The 19,567-nt window shown below is 39.1% G+C and overlaps 1 protein-coding gene across 1 annotated transcript; it reads left to right on the top strand.

Annotated features, from left to right (window-relative positions):
• The first annotated feature begins 5,031 nt into the window (after nt 1-5,031).
• Nucleotides 5,032-15,316, top strand: LOC113428320 (cytochrome P450 2J2-like). Its single transcript, XM_087962585.1, has 9 exons — nt 5,032-5,070; nt 5,187-5,349; nt 7,479-7,628; nt 7,829-7,989; nt 9,260-9,436; nt 11,392-11,533; nt 13,234-13,421; nt 13,928-14,069; nt 15,024-15,316. Exons 1-9 carry the CDS (start codon nt 5,032-5,034, stop codon nt 15,206-15,208), a joined length of 1,347 nt encoding a protein of 448 aa, XP_087818711.1. The 3' UTR covers nt 15,209-15,316.
• The last annotated feature ends 4,251 nt before the right edge of the window (nt 15,317-19,567 follow it).

Below are 19,567 nucleotides of genomic sequence, written 5' to 3' on the forward strand. Positions count from 1 at the left end.
AAGAAGAAAAGAGTTTTTACTTCTTCTTATCTCTACTGCGAAGAGATAAATTACTGGACTGATATTAGTAAGTTTAATGAACTCTTTTTCGACACTGGACTTTGCAACTGATTAATCCCCGGACGGACTGAACTAGTGTATGATATATGGACTGTTTGACTATGCTATAAATCTTACTGGAATAAACTATTTAAGTAGCACTGTGTATCTGTTTTACTGAGTGTAAACTACAACAACGTTTATCTCATATATTTGCCTGCCTGACTGACTGCTTTGTGGATTCTGCTAGGGTGTATATCCCTAACACTATGTCCTTGTGATGAAATGTTTAAATTTAAGTTTAAGATGTTTAAATTACATTTTATAGATTAATCCACCAGTAGAAAATAGGTAACATCCATTTGAGGTCAATCCAGAGGTGGTATTCAGCAGGTTCTGATCAGTTCTGGAGAACCGGTAGCGGAAATTTTGAGTAGTTCGGAGAACCGGCAAATATCACGTATGACTGAAGATTTTACAGTATCCTTTCCCTGCCATGCCCACCAAACCACACCCACAGAACCGGTAGTAAAAAAATTTGTATCCCACCACTGGATCAATCCATGCATTTAGTGAGGAGGAGGAGGAGGAGGAGGAGGAGGAGGAGGAGGAGGAGGAGGAGGAGGAGGAGGAGGAGGAGGAGGAGGAGGAGGAGGAGGAGGAGGAAGCAACATTAAATCAGAGCCTTGGTACAAGGCACAATCCAGTAGAAGTGCCTTGATGGTTCTGTCCAAGCAGAAACAGGAGCGTGGTAAGTATGGAATCTTATTAAATCAATTCATACAGAGATACAATGCTCAGTATCTTTAAAGTTGGTAATTCTTTCATGTTACTGACTTGGGAATAATCAAATGATCAGCAGAAGTACAACTTCTTGTGAGCCTGGGTTATTTTCCTGCATTTTGGGAATAAGGAAATTATCCTATGCACCTGGTGCAGAGATGCAGCTGAAATTTAGTTAGATGTTAATTGGAAGGTTAAAGCAGCAGATACAGATAGTCTTTGACTTACAATTATTTGTTTTCCCTCCATTTAAAGTTACAACAACACTGAAAAAAGTGACTTATATCCCCCCCTCCCACAGACAGAGAGAGAGAGACAGAGGGAGGGAGGGAAAGAGAGAGAGACCAAGAGAGACACAGGGGGAAGGGAAGGAGAGAGACAAGAGACAGAGAGAAAGAGGGGAGAAGAGAGAGACAAGACACACACAGAGAGAAAGAGAGGGGGGGGAAGAGAGACAAGAGACACAGAGAGGGAGAAAAAGAGAGAGACAAGAGACACGTACAGATAGGAAGAAAGAGAGGGGGAGGGAAAGAGAGAGAAGGAGAAAGAGAGAAGACAGGGAGGGAGAGAGACAGGGAGGGAGGGAAAGAGAGAGAGACAAGAGACAGAGATGAGAGAGAGAGAAAGAAAGAAAAGGGAAGAAAGAAAAAGAGATAAGGAAGAGGAAGAAAAAGAGAGAGAGATACCTGTTTAAAAGAAAATAGAAAAATGGCTCTTTGAGTGTTTAAGGTTGCAGACCCCGGGTTAGGCAAACACCATGGTCATTAAGTGAACCTTGTGGTCATTAAGCAAACATTGGTTATTAAACAAGTCCATTTTCCCCAATGGGCATTTTTAGCTGGAAACCAGAAGGAATTGTTGGAAACTGGCAAAAACATAGAAAACCTCAGTCACAAGACTGTGTGGGATGTTGTAACTGATCATAAGTCTGTGTGTGTGTGCGCGTGTGCATGGCTGTCAAAACACCAAAAACAGGTCAAGTAGCTCTAGGGAGGTCAGTCGTAAATTAGAACACTTGCTAAGCAACTTGCCATTAAGCGAGGACCACTTATATTTGGTTTGCTAGTCACATGACCACCTAGCCACACTCACCCAGTCACATGACCAAGCCACACCCACAAATTAGGCCACACCCACAGAACTGGTTGTTAAGAAATTTGAATCCACCCCTGAGTAAGACTTGCTTATAGCTGTTTCACAGAGCACTATGTGAAATAATGGGGCTGAATTTTTAGAAGGCAGATTCTAGTTCAGTCTTGCCAGAAAGGTTTGATAATGGAACCAATTCTTCAGAGAGAGGATGGGTTCCCCTTCATTTTATTTTTATTTATTTATTTATCTGATTTGTCAATCTCTTACAAGATAATAGGTATAAGTATAAACATGAATAAGAATACAGGAAATAGGTACGAATAAAAGGGGACAATAGGACAGGGACAGTAGGCACGATGGTACACTTATGCATGCCCCTTACAGACCTCTTAGGAATGGGGTGAGGTCAATAGTGTTTAGTTATTTTGTTCAATTGAAGCTAGGCAATCTTCTGTTGAAGATGCTTTGCTCTATATTCCTGCGGTAGACAATAGGTGGAATTTTGTAGCCTAATTAGACCCTTCTAATTCTGCAATTCTATAATAATTTCAAAAGCTTTCTGGATCTCAGTTCTAGACAAAATCTATTTCCACTATGTGCATGAGTCATATGTGACAAGGAACCAGGGGTGGGATTCAATTTTTTTAACAACCAGTTCTGTGGGTGTGGCTTGGTTGGTGGGTGTGGCTTGATGGTCATGTGACTGGGTGGGTGTGGCCAACTTGACATCACTCATGTCAAGAGGCGCTTCTCCTCGCCTGGCCTCTCATGACAGTGGGGATGCTGCAATGGTCATAAGTGTGAAAAATGGTCATAAGTCACTTTTTTCAGTGCCATTGTAACTTTGAATGGTCACTAAATGAACTGTTATAAGTCAAGGATTACCTGTACAAAAATGCAAAAAGCTTCTTTGCTTGCAAAAAGATGCCCTAAATATCAATCATTAGATTAAAAATACCTGCAAGCCAGAATTTCAAGTCAGACAGGGTGCCAGAGCACCTTGAGGAATTAAAATAGTTAAAATGCAGTGATAACTATCAGCAGCCAACTGTTACTCATAGAGTGAAACCCTTTAGCAGAGAGGTCATTTAAGCTCTCCAGAAAAAGCACACCCAGAAAAAGCAATCCTTAGATCCATTTGCACCACTTAAAGATGCCAGCTGGTCTCACTCACCTCACAAAATATCCTAAGGAATTTATACAGATTTAAGGAAAGGTCACATGCCACCCAGAAAGGCAGTAAAAAAAATCAGTGCCAAGTTTGCATCCTGCCTCTTGGAAGTTCACCCCAAAAGGACAGTGCCAGATAGTACTAAAGCAGTGAAGGAAGACAACCCCGCCACCCACCCCCGATAGAAAAAGAAACCATGAGGCAGGAAAAAATTCAAACACAATACAAATAATTAAATCACAACAGTAGCTGTTGCTTGTTGAAGCTGAATAGGGGAAATTCTCCCATCAATAAACACAGGATTAAACATCACTAAGCACAAAATTAATCTTCACCTTCAGTTTTAGATCAAAACTCAGAAAGGGTATGTAAACTCACATTTGAATGTCATTCTTTCTAGCTAGCCAAGAAGCCTTGCTGAATGTCACTCATCTTGGTTCCCTGTCATTAAAAGCTTCTTTCTGACAGCTCTGCTTTGTTATTCAATTATTTCTCCAAAGTGCTCATTGTCCAGGGAAGTATTTCCTCTCAACAGCAGTGTAAAAATCTTAAAACAACCTTTCCCTTTTAAGAAAGTCAAGCTCCAGAAACTCCGGAGACAGGAAGTCTAGGCATACTGGCAAGAATGTAATAAGGGTGAGGAAAAAACAAAAGGAGATTGCTTCTAACAACTGGTTTTCCAAACTGCTTAGAAAGTTAACAAGGGGTTCTATAGAACCAGTCAGAATCGGTAGAATCCCACCCCTGCAAGGAAGTATTTCTCCTCAAGATGGCTGCTGAAGCAAATATGGTGGATATCTAAAAACGTTTGGAAAACTTGGAATTCCTAGTTGAAAGCCTTTTTAAAAACTTAAAAAGTTTGATGAAATGATAGTAGCTATGGAAAATATTCAGATGCATATAGCTGTGGATACATTAGATTCACAAAAGGAATGTGATTCGAAAGCAGCAGATTCATTGGAAGAAAATATGAACTGTACAGACTTAGAAATAACTGAGTTAATTGCACATGCCTCCCTGAATTATTTTACAAAAGGAGAAACCTAACTGAGTGGAGAAGTGAAAAATTGGTTTTCCCTAGAAGGATTGAAGACAATTGAGGAATGGATTTATCACATTTAACTGGAAAACAATTTGATCTGGACTTCTATGGGAAGATAGACCATAGGAGAGGTCTATGGGAGATTGAATTTATTATATTTAATCAGACAACAGTTAATAAGAGATGGTATTTAGAAACAAATGTGTATATTTAATCTTGATGAATCTTTGTTAACTTCTGGAACAATTTGGGATAGATAAGATGCCATGATAAATTTTCTATGAGTTGATTAAAATAGCAGTTTGTTAACAGAGGGGTTTAAAGCTTTAATCTTGCCCTTATTATTATTATTGTTGTTCTTCTTGTTAACTTTTTTTTCATTAATATAATATATAGATGACAGATTAATAATTTGCAAATAGATTTAATTTAAAAATTTTGGGAGCCTGTTTCGCAATGGGTGGGAAACTAATAACAGTGAATTAATCAGTATACAACTGAGGGGAATAATATGTGTATGTGTGTTGTTGTTTTTTCTTTTTGTAATGCACTTTTTAAAATGTCTTGTTTGTTTTGCAGTTTTCCGTTTTTTTTTAGTTCTGTACTTTAACCTTTCTTTTGAATAAAATAAAAATTACACCCTCCCCAAAAAGAGAAATTTGATCAATTATTTTAACAAATTATCCAATAGCTCATATAGATAGTACTGCTCTTGTGACCAATTTTAATTCAGATTAAAACCCATCAGATGTAGAACAATTCTTCAGGGTATCCCATAATTGCTAGAATTTCAGGTAGAAACATAGAGAAAGGAACATCTGAGGAAAATAAATGAAGCACAAGAACAAAAGTTCTGAGCAGGAATCTTAGAGAAAATAAGTTTCTAAAGAGCAGACAATTGCATATGGTGAAAGATCTTGAAATTGAAGATTTAGAAAAGAGTGTATTTTATTGTTATTAAAATACTTTATTTTATTATAAAGTATACTCTGGTGCATTAACTATAAATAATCTGTTTTATTTGATTGTAACATTTCTCAACTTTGATTCACTTGGCAGCCTGCAAAACAATATGGAAATATATACTCTTTGTGGGCTGGACCTTACCTTGTAGTAGTGCTGTCTGGATTCAAAACTGTGAAAGAAGCAATGACCAGCTTCCCAGAAGAATTCTCTGATCGACCAGACTATGCATTCTTGAGTACTTCAGGGAATGGAAGGGGTAAGAGCAAGTCATAAGAAATTGTACCTAAATAACCATCAGACTATTATATTTTTGGTGATATTATACATAGCATGAGGGGGTGGGAAGTAAGAGATATTCAACAAAATGACTTAATGGCATGAAATAAGCAAAGATATATATAGCTATAATCCACTTTATACCAAATTATTATACATCTCCATTGCATTCTATCTGGTTCATTACATTCATATACTGTATTTTTAGACATTTACTTTTTTTTCACTACACATCCATCTTTTTCTTCTGAGGTTCTCAACATCCCCACTCAACTAAAACTCTCAATTTTCCTTTATCGTTTTAGTCCTTTCTTTTTGAGTAATATTTGTCCTCTTCCTTCAAATTTGGCCATTTTCTTCAAATTTTGCTAATTTGATTTTAACCAATTTTCTCTATGTGATCAACCCACCTAAAAGCATTGCTTTCATATCGATTACCCACATAGTCATGGAATTAGATTCAATTGGGATCTATTCTAAGCTAATAACATTTCCAAAATTGGAATAAAATCACAGCTTTAATGATCTTGCTTGAAATCAAACTAACAATTTAAATAACCACATTCAATACTAATATAAACTACAACTAAAAAAGAGAAGAAAACAGTTTAAAAAAGAAAAAAGTTAAGGCAACAGGAGTTGGTTCTTGATAGATCCTAAATTGAGCAGGAAGTGAGTAAATGAGTGCAAGGCCATTCCAAAGGAATTGCACAGAAAGCAACATTTGTGTAATATTATGAATTGATCATCTTTTTAAAAGTTAGCAGTACTTTGGTTTCTGGGGTCTTTTATTACTGCAGTCATTTAGGCTTTCAATTTCTCAATCTGCCAGATAATAAGTTTGAATTTTTGTAATTAGCATCATACTTTTGTTTTCATACTAAGGGCGGAAATCTCTATCTCTATCTCTCTCTCTCTCTCTCTCTCTCTCTCTCTCTCCCTCTCCCTCTCCCTCTCTCTCTCTCTCTCTCTCTCTCTCTCTCTCTCCCTACCTCCCTCTGCTTCTCTGCCTCTCTCTCTCCCTTTCTCTCTCCCCCCCTCTGTTTTCACCATCCTTCTATATTCCCCTATGGAATAGTTCCTTTTATGAATACATTCACACCAAATTGAATGATAAATTTGATTATTCCAAAGGTGCTTTTTCAGAAGGCAACTGGACTTTCAGTTTCCTTGAAGATGTTTCGCTTCTCATCCAATAATTTTCTTCATTTCTGACTGAATGGTGCAGGGTGGGAGGATTTATATTTCTTGCAGTCACTTAGTCGTTAAATCCTTTCATTCTCCACATCGTCACTGTGGAATTGTATATTTGGAGAATGGGGTGAGTGTGTTCTAAAATGAAAATTAGTAGACTTGCTAGAATTCTTACACCTCTATCCTTTGTTTTATTAAAGAGAATGGAATAATGTATTTCTAACTCTATTTTTATTCTAATTTATAGATGGGATAGAAGGTAAACTCATCAAATTTGAAGATGACACCACATGGGGGGGGGGGATAGCCAATACATTAGAAGATAGGCTCAAGATGCAGAAGGATCTTGACAGACTTGAGCATTGGGCCTTATCCAATAAGATGTAGTTCACAGGTGGGAAACATTAGGTCCTGCACCTAGTCAAAAAAAAAAAAAAACCAGATGCATAAGTATAGAAAAGATGGTGCCTGGCTCAAAAGTAGTGCTTGTGAGAGGGGTCTAAGTGTTCTAGTTGATCACCTCTTAAGTATGAGATGGTGTGTGCTGCAGCTGCCAAAAAGCCAGTGCAGTTCTAGGTTGCATCAACACAAGGATGGCATACTAGGAACAATCAATATAAATCATAAGGATACAAGCGACAAAGGTACAGTGGGAAGGGATGGGTAATGAGTGATGAGAAGATTAATAGTAATAGTAGTGCAGACTTTGTAAATAGTTGGACAGTGTTGAGGGAATTATTTGTTTAGTAAATAATTAGATAACAATTTAGAATCTTATAAAATGGCAATATGCCAGAAGGGTTTGGTACTCCCACCTGAAATCCAGAGACATATTTTACAAGAACTAGAACTGGTGTTTTTTTTTAACATGAATGTCATCAAGAATCATTTATCTCTATCTGATAATGCCTTCAGGAATTGTTCTCTCCAATGGCCACACCTGGAAACAGCAGCGACACATTGGCATCACTGCTCTGCGGAAGCTGGGCCTGGGGAAGAAAAGCATTGAGCATCAAATAGAAGATGGAGCTCAGACATTGGTGGAGATATTTAGACAGACAAAGGGTATGTAATTTTGGGTAATGGCTCAGGTCTCTGACTGCAGAATTTTTTTCCCATTCTGTGTATTTCAAAAAAGAACATATGTCTTTGATTTGATTTTTTTTAACTTTTTGAAACATTTGGCAGAGTTCCCAATTCTCTTTCTTCATCCTCTTACAAGCCCTGTTCCTTAAAAATTCATTATAAAATACCTTCATTTCCAGGGCAGCCATTTGACCCATCACTTCCAGTAATAAATGCAGTTTCTAATGTCATCTGTGCTTTGAGTTTTGGACATCAGTTTGCTCCTGACGATGAAAACTTCCAGAAGTTAATTAAAGCCCTCGAAACTATTGTGAAATTCTCTGGTAGCTTTTTTCATGGGGTGAGTCATGTTTTATATTTAAGCTCCCCCCAAACCTATGTTTCTATGTAAATTTCTATGTAATTTCATGTAAACATGAATGGAATCCATGAAGGAAGCATTGGAAATCATCTATTGCATGGTACTATTATTCCCAGTAGTGTGTCTGTCCTGGAATCAGTCTTGACTCAAGGCAAAAGCCTGGAGAAGTCTTTGCAGTCCAGGTTTTGGAAGCGGTTGGCCATTGCCTACTTCCTAGGGCTGAGAGAGAGGGACTTGTCCACTGTCACCCAGTTGACTTAGTGCTTGCGTTAGGACTAGTATTCACAATAGCTCAGTTACTAGATTGGTGCATTAACCACTATAGCAAAGTGGTCCTGCCCATGAAAAAAAAAACCATCATTTCAATATCACCACTAGATGACTGCCCACCCCATGTTTAAACTGTGACTCTGGAAAGAATGCCGAAAAGAGAACTAGAATGATCGAGATGGGGGTTGGTGTGGAGGATAAAATATATGAAGAACAGTTGCAGGATTTGGATATGACTAATCTATTGAAAAGAAGGACTAGGGATGACATGATAGCAGTGTTTCAATATCTGAGGGGCAGCCACATAGAAGAGGGGGTCAATCTGTTCTCCAAAGCACCTGAAGGCAGGAAAAGAAGCAATGGATGGAGACTAATCAAGGAGAGAACCTATCTAGAGTTAAGAAGAAATTTCCTGACAGGGAGAACATGCAGAATTGCTTGCCTTCAGATGTTATGGGTGTTCCATCACAGGGTAATTTTAAGAGATTGGACAGCCATTGTTTGAAATGATATATACAGTCTCCTGCTTGAAGAGGGGGTTGGATTAGAAGACCTACAAGGTCTCTTCCAACTCTGTTGTTCTGTTATGAAAAGCTAGCAGATTGAAAATCCAACCCATTTAGTTAATATATGATTTAGCTTGGCATGTGAATCCAGTTGATCTAATTTTTTGAATCATGGCTTAGTTAGCCAAGGGTAACCATATTTACAAAGTCTCTTGGAGACAATGAGAAAATAAGAGAAATTTATAATAGCTTTATAATAATCAATCTGTCTTTATCATTCTTTTCTACAAGAATTCGGGAACGGCTTTTCTAGAAGATTTTTGAGATCTGCCACCATGTATGGTGCCATGTTTTAAAGTGCTTGCAATGTTTCTCTTTGTTTATTAAGTGTGGTCTATTACTGTGAGCTGCTTAGAGTCTTCTTTAGTTGTAGTGGAGAAATAAATAATCTTTTCCTTTTCCATTTCTATTAGTTGTTTGTTCTGCTCCCACGATTAATGAGCTACCTCCCAGGCTTTCACAAGGAGGCCTTGGCTTCCATAGAGGTGATCACTTCCTTTGCAAAGCAGGAAATAGAAAAGCACAAGAAATCCAGCGCTCTGCATGAGCCACAAGATTTCATTGATTACTATCTTCTTCAGATTGACAAGGTATAAACATAAACAAGGAATTATTATAATCCTTGCCATAACCAAACAGGACGGGCTACTGAAATTGGTTCACTGGATTTTTCTTTCTTTTTCATTCAACTCCTATTCTGAATTTACCCCATGTTAATACTTCTAAATAAGAGTTATATTGTAGTTCTGCAGTCTTTTTTATTATTAAGGTTTTATTTTATTATATAAAATACAAGGAAGAGAAGAAAAAAATAGGAAATTAAGAGATGCAAGGGAGCGGGGGAAAGGGGGTGTGAGACACGGGGGAAAGAGAAAAAGGAAGAAAAGGGGCATTGACTTCCAACTCTTCATAGCACACTACAAGGTAAACACACTCCAACCTCAACTGTTTGCTTTTACACATTAATATATAACTAGCCATTCCTATAATACCAAATCCTTCTAATCAACAAAACCAAAGTCAAAGTTTCGTCTTTTTTTTTCTTCACAAGTACAAATTCCAGAAGTGATATCCAAATAAAAACATATTTTCCTTTTTGAATAAAATAATCCCTTTAACTACTCCTGCTTTATCTTCCTTGCTATGGAAATAATGCATATTTCTATTTGTACCTACCATGTTTTCAGAAAATAAGCCCTACTCAGAAAATAAGCCCTAGCTTGATTTTTACACATGCTCCCCAAAACAACCTCTAGTTAAGACCCCACCCACTCTGATGCACCTGGTTGGGTGGGGCGAGGTGCACAGACAAAAATCAAACTAGGGTGGGGATGGGGGGGATGGAGCTGCTTACCTTTGGACAGTTGCAGCTGGGCCTTGCACACCCTGTCACCTGAGTTGCCTTGCAGCTGCTTGTGCATGTTGCCCCTGGCCTCCGATTCTCTGACAGAGGCCTTCAGGAAAGAAATGATCTCTGGATTGATGTTTGTGGCATGCCCCCCACCTCAATTTTGCCATCAGAAGTGATGTCAGATCTCGTTTCCCAGCTGCAGAGGCCTTTCATGAAGGCCTCTGATGATGAAACGGAAGCTGGGGGATGATGCATGTGAGCGGTGGCAAGTGGCCGCAGGAGCAGTGGATGGGAGTGGCCACACAGGCTCTTGCTTCGTGGGTCTGTTGGTGCTGCCAATAGGTGAGACAGTGAAAGACTTCCCGTGAAAATATGACCTGCTGCCTTTTTTGGCGGTGGGGATCGGAACAGGAGGAAAATATGACACGTGGAGGCTGAAAACAGGGTGCGTAGGGGCCAAAAGTGGGATGCAGATGCTAAAAATGGGGTGCACGGTGGCGGCAACTGGCGATGTCAATCCCTGCAGCCTGAAACAGCTGATTGTCAAGAGGCCGATCCAACCGACAATCAGCTGCTTGTGCTAATCAAGCTGTGCTGAAGCTGAAACAGGCTGTTTGCTGTTTGCTGCAAGGAGGCAAATTGTTGGGAGGCAGAGGCCGAAGGGTGGGGGCCGGTGGGTGGACGGGGCTTCGACAACATTCACTGTATAACATGCACAGACATTTACACCCACTTTTGGGGGTGGAAAAAGTGTGTCTGATACTCCGAAAAATACGGTAATATATGCCAGTTGCCAAGCACCTGAATTTTGATCACATGACTGTAGGGATGCTGTAATGGTATGAAAACCATTTTGTAACTCACTTTTTTCAGTGCCATGGAAACTTTGAACAATCACCAAATGATAGTAAGTTGAGGATTACCCTTTTTTTAAAAATTGCATAAATTATCCTGGTGTGGCATAATAGCCACAAAAACTGATAATTAAAGCAGTCATATGCATCACTTTGAGCTTAGCTAAGACAGTGTCTTAATGTGAATCTACCAGTTGAAGTATTACTTTCCTGCACTGATATTCCTACATAACCACCAGGAATGTATTTATTCTCTAGACTTGAGATACAGAGATAAAAAATAACTACAGAAATCTGCATAGAATTCATTGTAATTTTCATTTTCCATTTTAAACATCAGAGCAGGAATGACTCCAAATCTACCTACAGAGAAGAGAACCTGGCTCTATGTATTTTTGATTTTTTTATTGCTGGAACAGAGACAACCATGCTTACTCTGATGTGGGCACTTCTCCTTTTGACCAATCATCCTAACATCCAAGGTGAGACAGACATGGCTAGTGCAACCTAGTGCAACAAAAGTTACTCCAGGTTTTCAAATTCACAGAAATTATTTTAAACCTATTCTTTGTAATAATTTCCAATGTAGATTCTTGATTCTATAAGCAGGAGTATGAATTTAGCAGGATTAAAGGAAAACAAAGAATGTACATACAGAAAGGCTACCATATGCTAAATAAATAAACAGAGAGCCTACTTTGAATCCTCAATAAAATATTCAGTGAGGAACTAGAAACTGGAAATCCGTGCAAATCAGGTCAGATTTCACGCTTTCAATGCAGAAATCTATCAAGCGAGGGCTGGAAGGGGCAGAACCAAACTAGGGCCCTTGTCTGCAGCATTGAGGGACATATCCAGGATGAGTGTAATGGATCCTTCTGCAGACCCCTCTCTGGATGTGAATTCAGAGGAGGAAGAGGAGGATGAGCCAGGTCCTGATATTTTGGGGAAAGAGAGCATGGAAGCACCAGAGAGAGATGGATGGGAGAGCGCAGGGTTCCAGCCTGAAAAGGCAGCCACAGCCAGGACTATTGGATGGGTGACAGGCTGAGATAGAGCTGAGGGAGCCGCAGCTGTGGCACATGAGTCTGGATGACCCAGACAGGAAGAATGAGCATCTGCCCCAGTGGTGGGATTCAAATTGTTTCACTACATGTGGGCGTGGCTTGGTGGGCATGGCAGGGGAAGGGAAGGGAAACAGGTAGTATTTGCCGGTTCTCTGAATTCCTCGAAATTTCCACGACCGGTTGAATACCACCTCTGATCTGCCCACAGTCAAGTGAGGATAAGGAGGTGGAGTCCATACCTCCTCCTGATCCAAGGATGTGCATGGAGACAGGCACAATGCTGGTTGGCCAGGTTATTAACGATGAAGGAATCTCACCCATTGTGAGGGACTGTACTGGCATTGCCTATTTAATCCTGCCCAAAGTAATGGGTGTTTCCCGAACAATGTGTCCAGGTTCTTACCTCCTGTTCTTTGTCACTTGATTTGTAACCTTGGGTGTGGATTTAGAACTGGATTTGGACTTTGTTTGGCATTTCTTGGACTGAATCTTGTTGAGATTTTGTCTCATGCTGAGCTTGGTAATCGACATTTGGTTTACCCCTAAAACTGGGATTTTGAATAATAACCTTTGAACTTTCCATTGTGAACCTGTGTGCATGGGAGGGGTAGCATAATGAGGGTTTGGTAGCAGGTAGTGAGCCAACTCTAAGTCTAACCTAGTGCCAGTCAGAAGACATTACCAGTCTGGAGGTCAAGGTAGAGAGTGTTTGCTAAGGCCAAAAGGTTAATGGAGGTGTATTGAAGAGCCAGCTTGGTGTCGGAGCTGCAGTCCTGAAGAATGACAAGCAGGGACTGGAAGCCAAAACTGATCAAGAAAGTCAATAGGGACCTTGGCAGTGAAGTACATGGCTGGGATCAAAGACCAGCAGGAAGAGTGCAATGCCCAGAGATCAGAGATTGATTTGGAGTCCTCGGTCAGGTGGTCTGGTGCAAGTAGCAGCATAAAGGTCATTGAGATGGCAATTGGCATTGGAGGTACAAATGGGACTGCAAATTTGGAATTCCAATCGACGTGGAGCCCAGAAGCTGACAATAACTTGAAGAAGGCCAGAACATTGGTGGAACAGGCTTGAATGAACAAAATAAAGCATCTATTTCCATCATTTTTTCTAGAGAAAGTCCAGAAAGAGATTGAAGATGTGTGTGAATTCTCACGGTCAATTTCCTATCAGGATCGGAAGAAGCTGCCCTACACCAATGCTGTGATTCATGAAATACAGCGCGTAAGATATATCTTGACAGCTGGGCTTCCCAGGCAAAATACAAAGGATGTGAAGATCAGGGATTACCACATTCCAAAGGTGAGGAACATGTTCAGGTTGTATTGCAGTACAGCATGGAGGGAAAAGCAAAATATGACATGTGCTCTCTGTTCATAACTACCAATGTAGTCATGTAAAATCAAATAGCCAAGAATAGCAAACTCTTGTGGGGGATGGATTATGAGTTTAAATCCAAACACCTCTCAGATTTTAATGCTAGAACCATTAGCATTTTCTATTTATTCTAGGAAGATGATAAGTGATTAATGGCTGAACTTCAGAATTGTAGTCATATCTGGACTTTGTCCATTTCTCGGGGCAATCTGATGTGATAAATAGGCAGCCCCTTCATGGTTTTAATGGAAAAAATGGAAGAATGAAGCTAAACATTGAGCAGCTACTGCTCTCTGAAACTGCTATGGAAATGTAGAAATGTGAGTCCATAAAGGCAAAGTAAAATCAAATGTTTAATCAATGTTGTTTGAACTTTTCGGCCTTTTTCACTTATGAAACTGGTCTACTTAATAATCTCTTTTTCTTAACAGGGGGCTGCTATTGTCCTAGACCTGCGCTCCGTTCTTCTTGATCCTGAACAATGGGAGACACCTGAAGAATTCAACCCAAATCACTTTTTAGATAAGGATGGGAAGTTCATTGAACGGGAAGAATTTCTGCCATTTGGAATAGGTACATCTATAAGCCCAAAGCAGCTTATTACTTATAGATTATCACCATCCACACCCCTGAGATGTTCTGAGGTCATCATGGTCTGAACAGGAAACCAAGGAATCCTTGGTTTAAAAGCTAAGAGAGTCTGGATAGTTAGACAGCAATTCTAGTATTGGAGCTTTGTAAAATATGGATAAGGTTGTATCTCTGGTGTTTGGGGAGAATTATTAGTTAAATCCAAAGAACACTCAGTTAATTGTAGTTTTTTACTGATGATCTGGACCACAGAGTTATTATATTCCTTGCAGCAAATCCTTCCATCCTCCACCATTCAGTCAGAGCTGAAGAATCTTCTTGGATGAGAATTGATCTTCTTGGATGAGAACATCTTCAAAGAAAAAACTGTCTGGTTGTCTCTTGAAAAAGCACCTTTGAGACAACCATGATCTGGATGCTTGAGAATCTACACAGATATTTTCCCAGGCAGCTAAAAGGCATCTGAAGAGATTTTAAGCGAGGAGAGCTAGAGCTTTCTATCTCCTACCTTGGGTGGTAGAAAATATTAAACATGGGATAATGTTTTAGTGGCCCTTCATCCCTGCAGAACATGGTCTGCAGAAAGTAATCTCCAATTATTGCAGAGATTGATTTCCATCCAACATAATGGCATCCACATCCATCTATGGCTATAAGAGTTATCCTGGCTCTTGTTCAGATAGAAACAAAACAACAGCTTCTGGGGTCCAATAATAGTTGAGACAGATCCATGGCAGCCACAGAAAAGCTGACATCCTGGACTATTTCTCCTCAATTCCTAGGCAGCACTAGGAATTGAATCTGCTAGAAAATATCAGAACTCAACGTGAAAATCGATTTCATCTGTTATGGATCTTTTCAGATTCCCTTGCTAATGGGATATACTCTAGAGAAATGATTATTATTCACTTTACGAATGCTTTGTCTCATCACCAGGTCAACGTATATGTGTGGGAGAGCTGCTAGCAAGAATTGAGATTTTCATCTTTCTGACCAACTTGTTGAGGACCTTCAGCTTCCAGTTGCCTGAAGGAGTGAAAAAACTCAATGAAGTACCTGTTGTAAGAGCAACAGTGCAGCCACACCCTTACAAACTGTGTGCTATTCCCAAAAAGGCTTAAACTTAAACACCATAAAAAGCATACACTTATTCAAATAGTAGCTATTATGATAAATGTTTCCTCTATATTTCTATTCACTTAATATTGTTCTTTGCTTCTATTTAGTCAGTACCAAAACTTATGTTTGACCATTCTGATTCATAGTTGAGGTCTTTTTGAAGGGTAGCAATATTGTCTGTGGTGTTGAATAGCTTTACATCATCAGCGAAAAGAACGTAGTTGCTCTTAATATGATCACAGCGGTCATTTATGTAGAGTATGAAGAGAGTTGGTCCTAGAACACTGCCCTGGGGGACACCACTGTTGACAGGTACAGAATTTGATAGGACGCTCCCAATTTTGACCATTTGTTGCCTGTTTGACAGGAATACTTCTATCCAGTTATGCAGGTGTCCAGAGATGCCATAAGATTTTAGTTTTAGTAGTAGTTTGTTGTGTACCACTGAATCAAAAGCTTTAGAAGTCTATGTAGATTGCATCTATTGCTTTGCCCTGATCGAGTTGTGTAGTCCATATGTTTTTGCAGTGTAAGAGTTGCAGATTACAGGATAGTTTTTTTCTGAAACTAAATTGTTTATTAGAGAGTAGGTTGTTTGTCTCTAAGTGGAAGATAATGGATTGGTTAATCATTGATTCCATGACTTTACAGATGACGCAGCATAAAGAGATTGGTCTGTAATTTTCAACTAGGCTGGGGTCTCCCTTTTTGAAGATGGGAATGACTAAGGTACACACACAGGAATGCATAATACTCTAAGAGAAAATTAGTACCAATAACGGTGTCAGTCAAGGATGTATATGTCTATGGAGATTCTGAGTCATCCTAGTCATAGTTGTCTCAAAGGTGCTTTTTCAAGAGGCAATTGGACTTTCTGGGTTCTTTTTGAAGATGTTTTCCTTCTCATCCAAGAAGCTTCTTCAGCTCTGACTGGATGGAGGGGAATGGAAAGATTTATACTCCTTGCAGACAGCTGGTCATTAAGGTCAACTGGAGGTTTAGCTGTGTTATGACATCATATTAAGAGCAACTGTGTTCTCTTCGCTGATGATGTAAAGCTATTCAACACCACCGACAACACTGCTACCCTTCAAAAAGACCTTGACTATGTATCAGAATGGGCAAACAAATGGCAACTTCAAATCTCAACAAATAAATGCTCTGTCTTACATATTGGCAAAAAAAAATCAGAAAATAAAATACAAGCTGAATAGTCAAGACATTGTTGATGATCCAAGCTCTGTAAAGGACCTTGGAATACTCATCTCTAATGATCTAAGTGCTAGAACCCACTGTAACTACATAGCCAAAAAGGCATTAAGAATTGTTAACCAAATCCTGCATAGCTTTTTCTCCGGTAATATCACACTACTAACTAGAGCATACAAAACGATTGTTAGACCAATGCTTGAGTACAGCTCATCAGTCTGGAACCCGCATTACATATCTGATATTAATACAGTTGAGAAAGTCCAGAATACTTCACAAGAAGAGGTCTCCACTCCTCTACTCATTGCAGAATACTTTATGCCACCAGACTTGAAATTCTAGACCTAGACACCTAGAAGTACACCGTCTTCGGTCCGCCAAGCTCAATCTTGTTAGCCCACAAAGCTCATTCCTGTTAGCCAAACAAAGACCCAATGAGAGGGGAGGTCCAAAGTTGTCTCAGGAGGAAGAGAATCAGCAAAGCAAGCAGCAAAACGAACAAAAGTGTCCCTATAGCCATCATAGTCCAGCTGACCCTTTTTCTTTGATGCTTACTAGTGTATCTGTGATGGTTGTGTCCTCTGTTTTTTACTTTCCTTCCTCTTATATACGCCATTCAGCCCCATTATTTCTCATAGTTCTCTTTGAAACAGCTACATTTATACACTGAGTAAATAAGTAAATTAACAATCAGCAAGACTGTGATCGAAGGAGAGGATTGGGGATTCTTATCCATGAAGCATAGGCCTGCACCCAATTGCCATAAAGGGGATCCTACGAAGAGATAATTCTGGAATGACCCTAGGAACCAAGTGAAACCTATGTCATTTTGAGTTCTTGTTGCGTACCCAGGGAGAAAAAGGAAACATCTGGGGCTCAGGAATAAGGGCAGATGTGAGCTTCAAAAAAAACTTCAAAACATTCAGCTTTCAGAGTGTGTTCAGAATGAGATACATCATGGCAATCATTAATACAGTTGGAATAATAAATAAGGAATAAAAATAATAATAAAAATATTGGACCATAAAGCAAAACACAATATCACAAAGGATGGCTAGGTCCTAAGCCATGCGGCCTCTATTGGGTTTAATGATACTTCAGAGTTAATAATTGTCCCTTGCTAAAACTTTAGCATGGATCATAATCAGAAGTGGTGATGGATCACGCAGTTGGAATATTAACTAATATTATTATTATATTTTATATAATATATTATAGAATTATAGAATTAACTAATATTTTAGTTAAGGATTTCTAAAGACTTATAGCTCTCTACCTATAATTTGGTGCTTGGATTTAGGATACCTTTCTATTCATAACAATTGTTGCAGAATCTATTCCAGCAGCCCTCTTTATTAGCAAGCATAGTGGTTACACTTATTTCAGTTGCAAAAGGCTGCACAGTACCAGGGATGGTTCTCAACAGTATGAAACCTTCATGAAGACATTCCTTTATTTGTAAGCAAAGTTGAGTAATGCTGGGCTTACATTAGTATGCATGAGACATAATCCTGGACTAGATAATATTTCTCTGGCCCAACAAGATTGTCCTTTATATTCAGATATATTTCATGGACATATGGTACAGCATGATTTTAAAATGATTCTGGCATGCTGTCATGTTTGGGACAAAATGGATTACATAGCCCATGATTGTCTAAAAAAAAAAAAGACTTCCTGTGTTTTTTGTGTGGCACATGGTCAGAGGCAACCTTGTTAATCCAAATTAATGTGATAGTAACTTGTTGACAAAGTTCTAGGACAAATGAGACAGAGAATCAAAAGACATGTGGGATTGGCAATCTCTATTCACTGGATGCAATACTGTTGAAGACCATTACAACATATTTTTACTTGAAGTCAAAAGAGTCATCAAACTATATGTACCAACAACAACTCCCAAAACAAAACAAAAAAGCAGATTACCCATAACAATAAGGAAACTTCAATCCAAAAAGAGATCACTCTGGCGGAAAAACAAATCTGGTCACGTTGCCAATTTCAAAAGCCGATACAAAAATTAATGCCACCAGATAAAGACCGAATGCATCAATTATCACATTAAACAAGAGGAAAACCTTCTAAGCACCAATTCCACCCGTGCTTTTTACAATTTTGTAAACAACAAACTAAAAGACTCAAGGTCTATCCCACCCTTGATAGGACCTGATGGTAAAGACTGCAACGACGACACCATTAAAGCCAACATCTTTAACACATTCTTCGGCTCAGTATTTGTAAACAGCAATGGATCATGCCCAGTATTTCCTAGCCGTACCACAGATAACAACAATGATCTAATACATATCAATTTTACAGAAGACAATGTTGAAAAAGCACTACGCAATCTAAAACCATCTCTATCTATTGGACCGGATGGAATATGTGCCTACTTCTTTAAAAAGCTATCCACTGCCATAGCCAAACCTCTAAGCATAATCTTTGAAAAATCTTTCAGGACCAGCTCCTTGCCTAACCTATGGTCACAAGCCACAGTCATCCCCATCTTCAAAAAGGGAGACCCAAGCCTAGTTGAAAATTACAGACCAATCTCCTTATGCTGCGTCACCTGTAAATTAATGGAATCAATTATTAACCAATCCATCATCCTCCACTTAGAGACAAACAACCTACTCTCCAATAAACAATTTGGTTTCAGAAAAAACTATCCTGTAATCTGCAACTCTTACACTGCAAAAACATATGGACGACACAACTCGACCAGGGCAAAGCAATAGACGCAATCTACATAGACTTCTGTAAAGCCTTTGATTCAGTGGTACACGACAAACTACTCCTAAAAATAAAATCCTATGGTATCTCTGGACAACTGAATAACTGGATAGAAGCATTCCTGGCAAACAGACAACAAATGGTCAAAATTGGGAGCGTCCTATCAAATTCTGTACCTGTCAATAGTGGTGTCCCCCAAGGCAGTGTTCTAGGACCAACTCTCTTCATACTCTACATAAATGACCTCTGTGATCATATTAAGAGCAATTGCGTTCTTTTCGCTGATGATGTAAAGCTGTTCAATACCACAGACAATACTGCTACCCTAGAAAAAGATCTTGACTATGTATCAGAATGGTCAAACAAATGGCAACTTCAAATCTCAACAAATAAATGCTCTGTCTTACATATTGGCAAAA

The sequence above is a fragment of the Notechis scutatus genome, chromosome 4 (assembly GCF_049901735.1).
Source record: "Notechis scutatus isolate UNSWTSFEM ecotype Mainland chromosome 4, rNotScu1.2, whole genome shotgun sequence".
NCBI lineage: Eukaryota > Metazoa > Chordata > Lepidosauria > Squamata > Elapidae > Notechis > Notechis scutatus.

What these genes read in the sequence shown, in the direction of transcription:
- LOC113428320 (XM_087962585.1), top strand. Translation starts at nt 5,032, where the DNA reads ATGGTGAAAGATCTTGAAATTGAAGATTTAGAAAAGAGT. An exon ending in CTGGTAGCTTTTTTCATGGG is followed by an intron (nt 7,990 to 9,259) that starts GTGAGTCATGTT and finishes CATTTCTATTAG; the next exon opens with TTGTTTGTTCTGCTCCCACG. An exon ending in CAATCATCCTAACATCCAAG is followed by an intron (nt 11,534 to 13,233) that starts GTGAGACAGACA and finishes CATTTTTTCTAG; the next exon opens with AGAAAGTCCAGAAAGAGATT.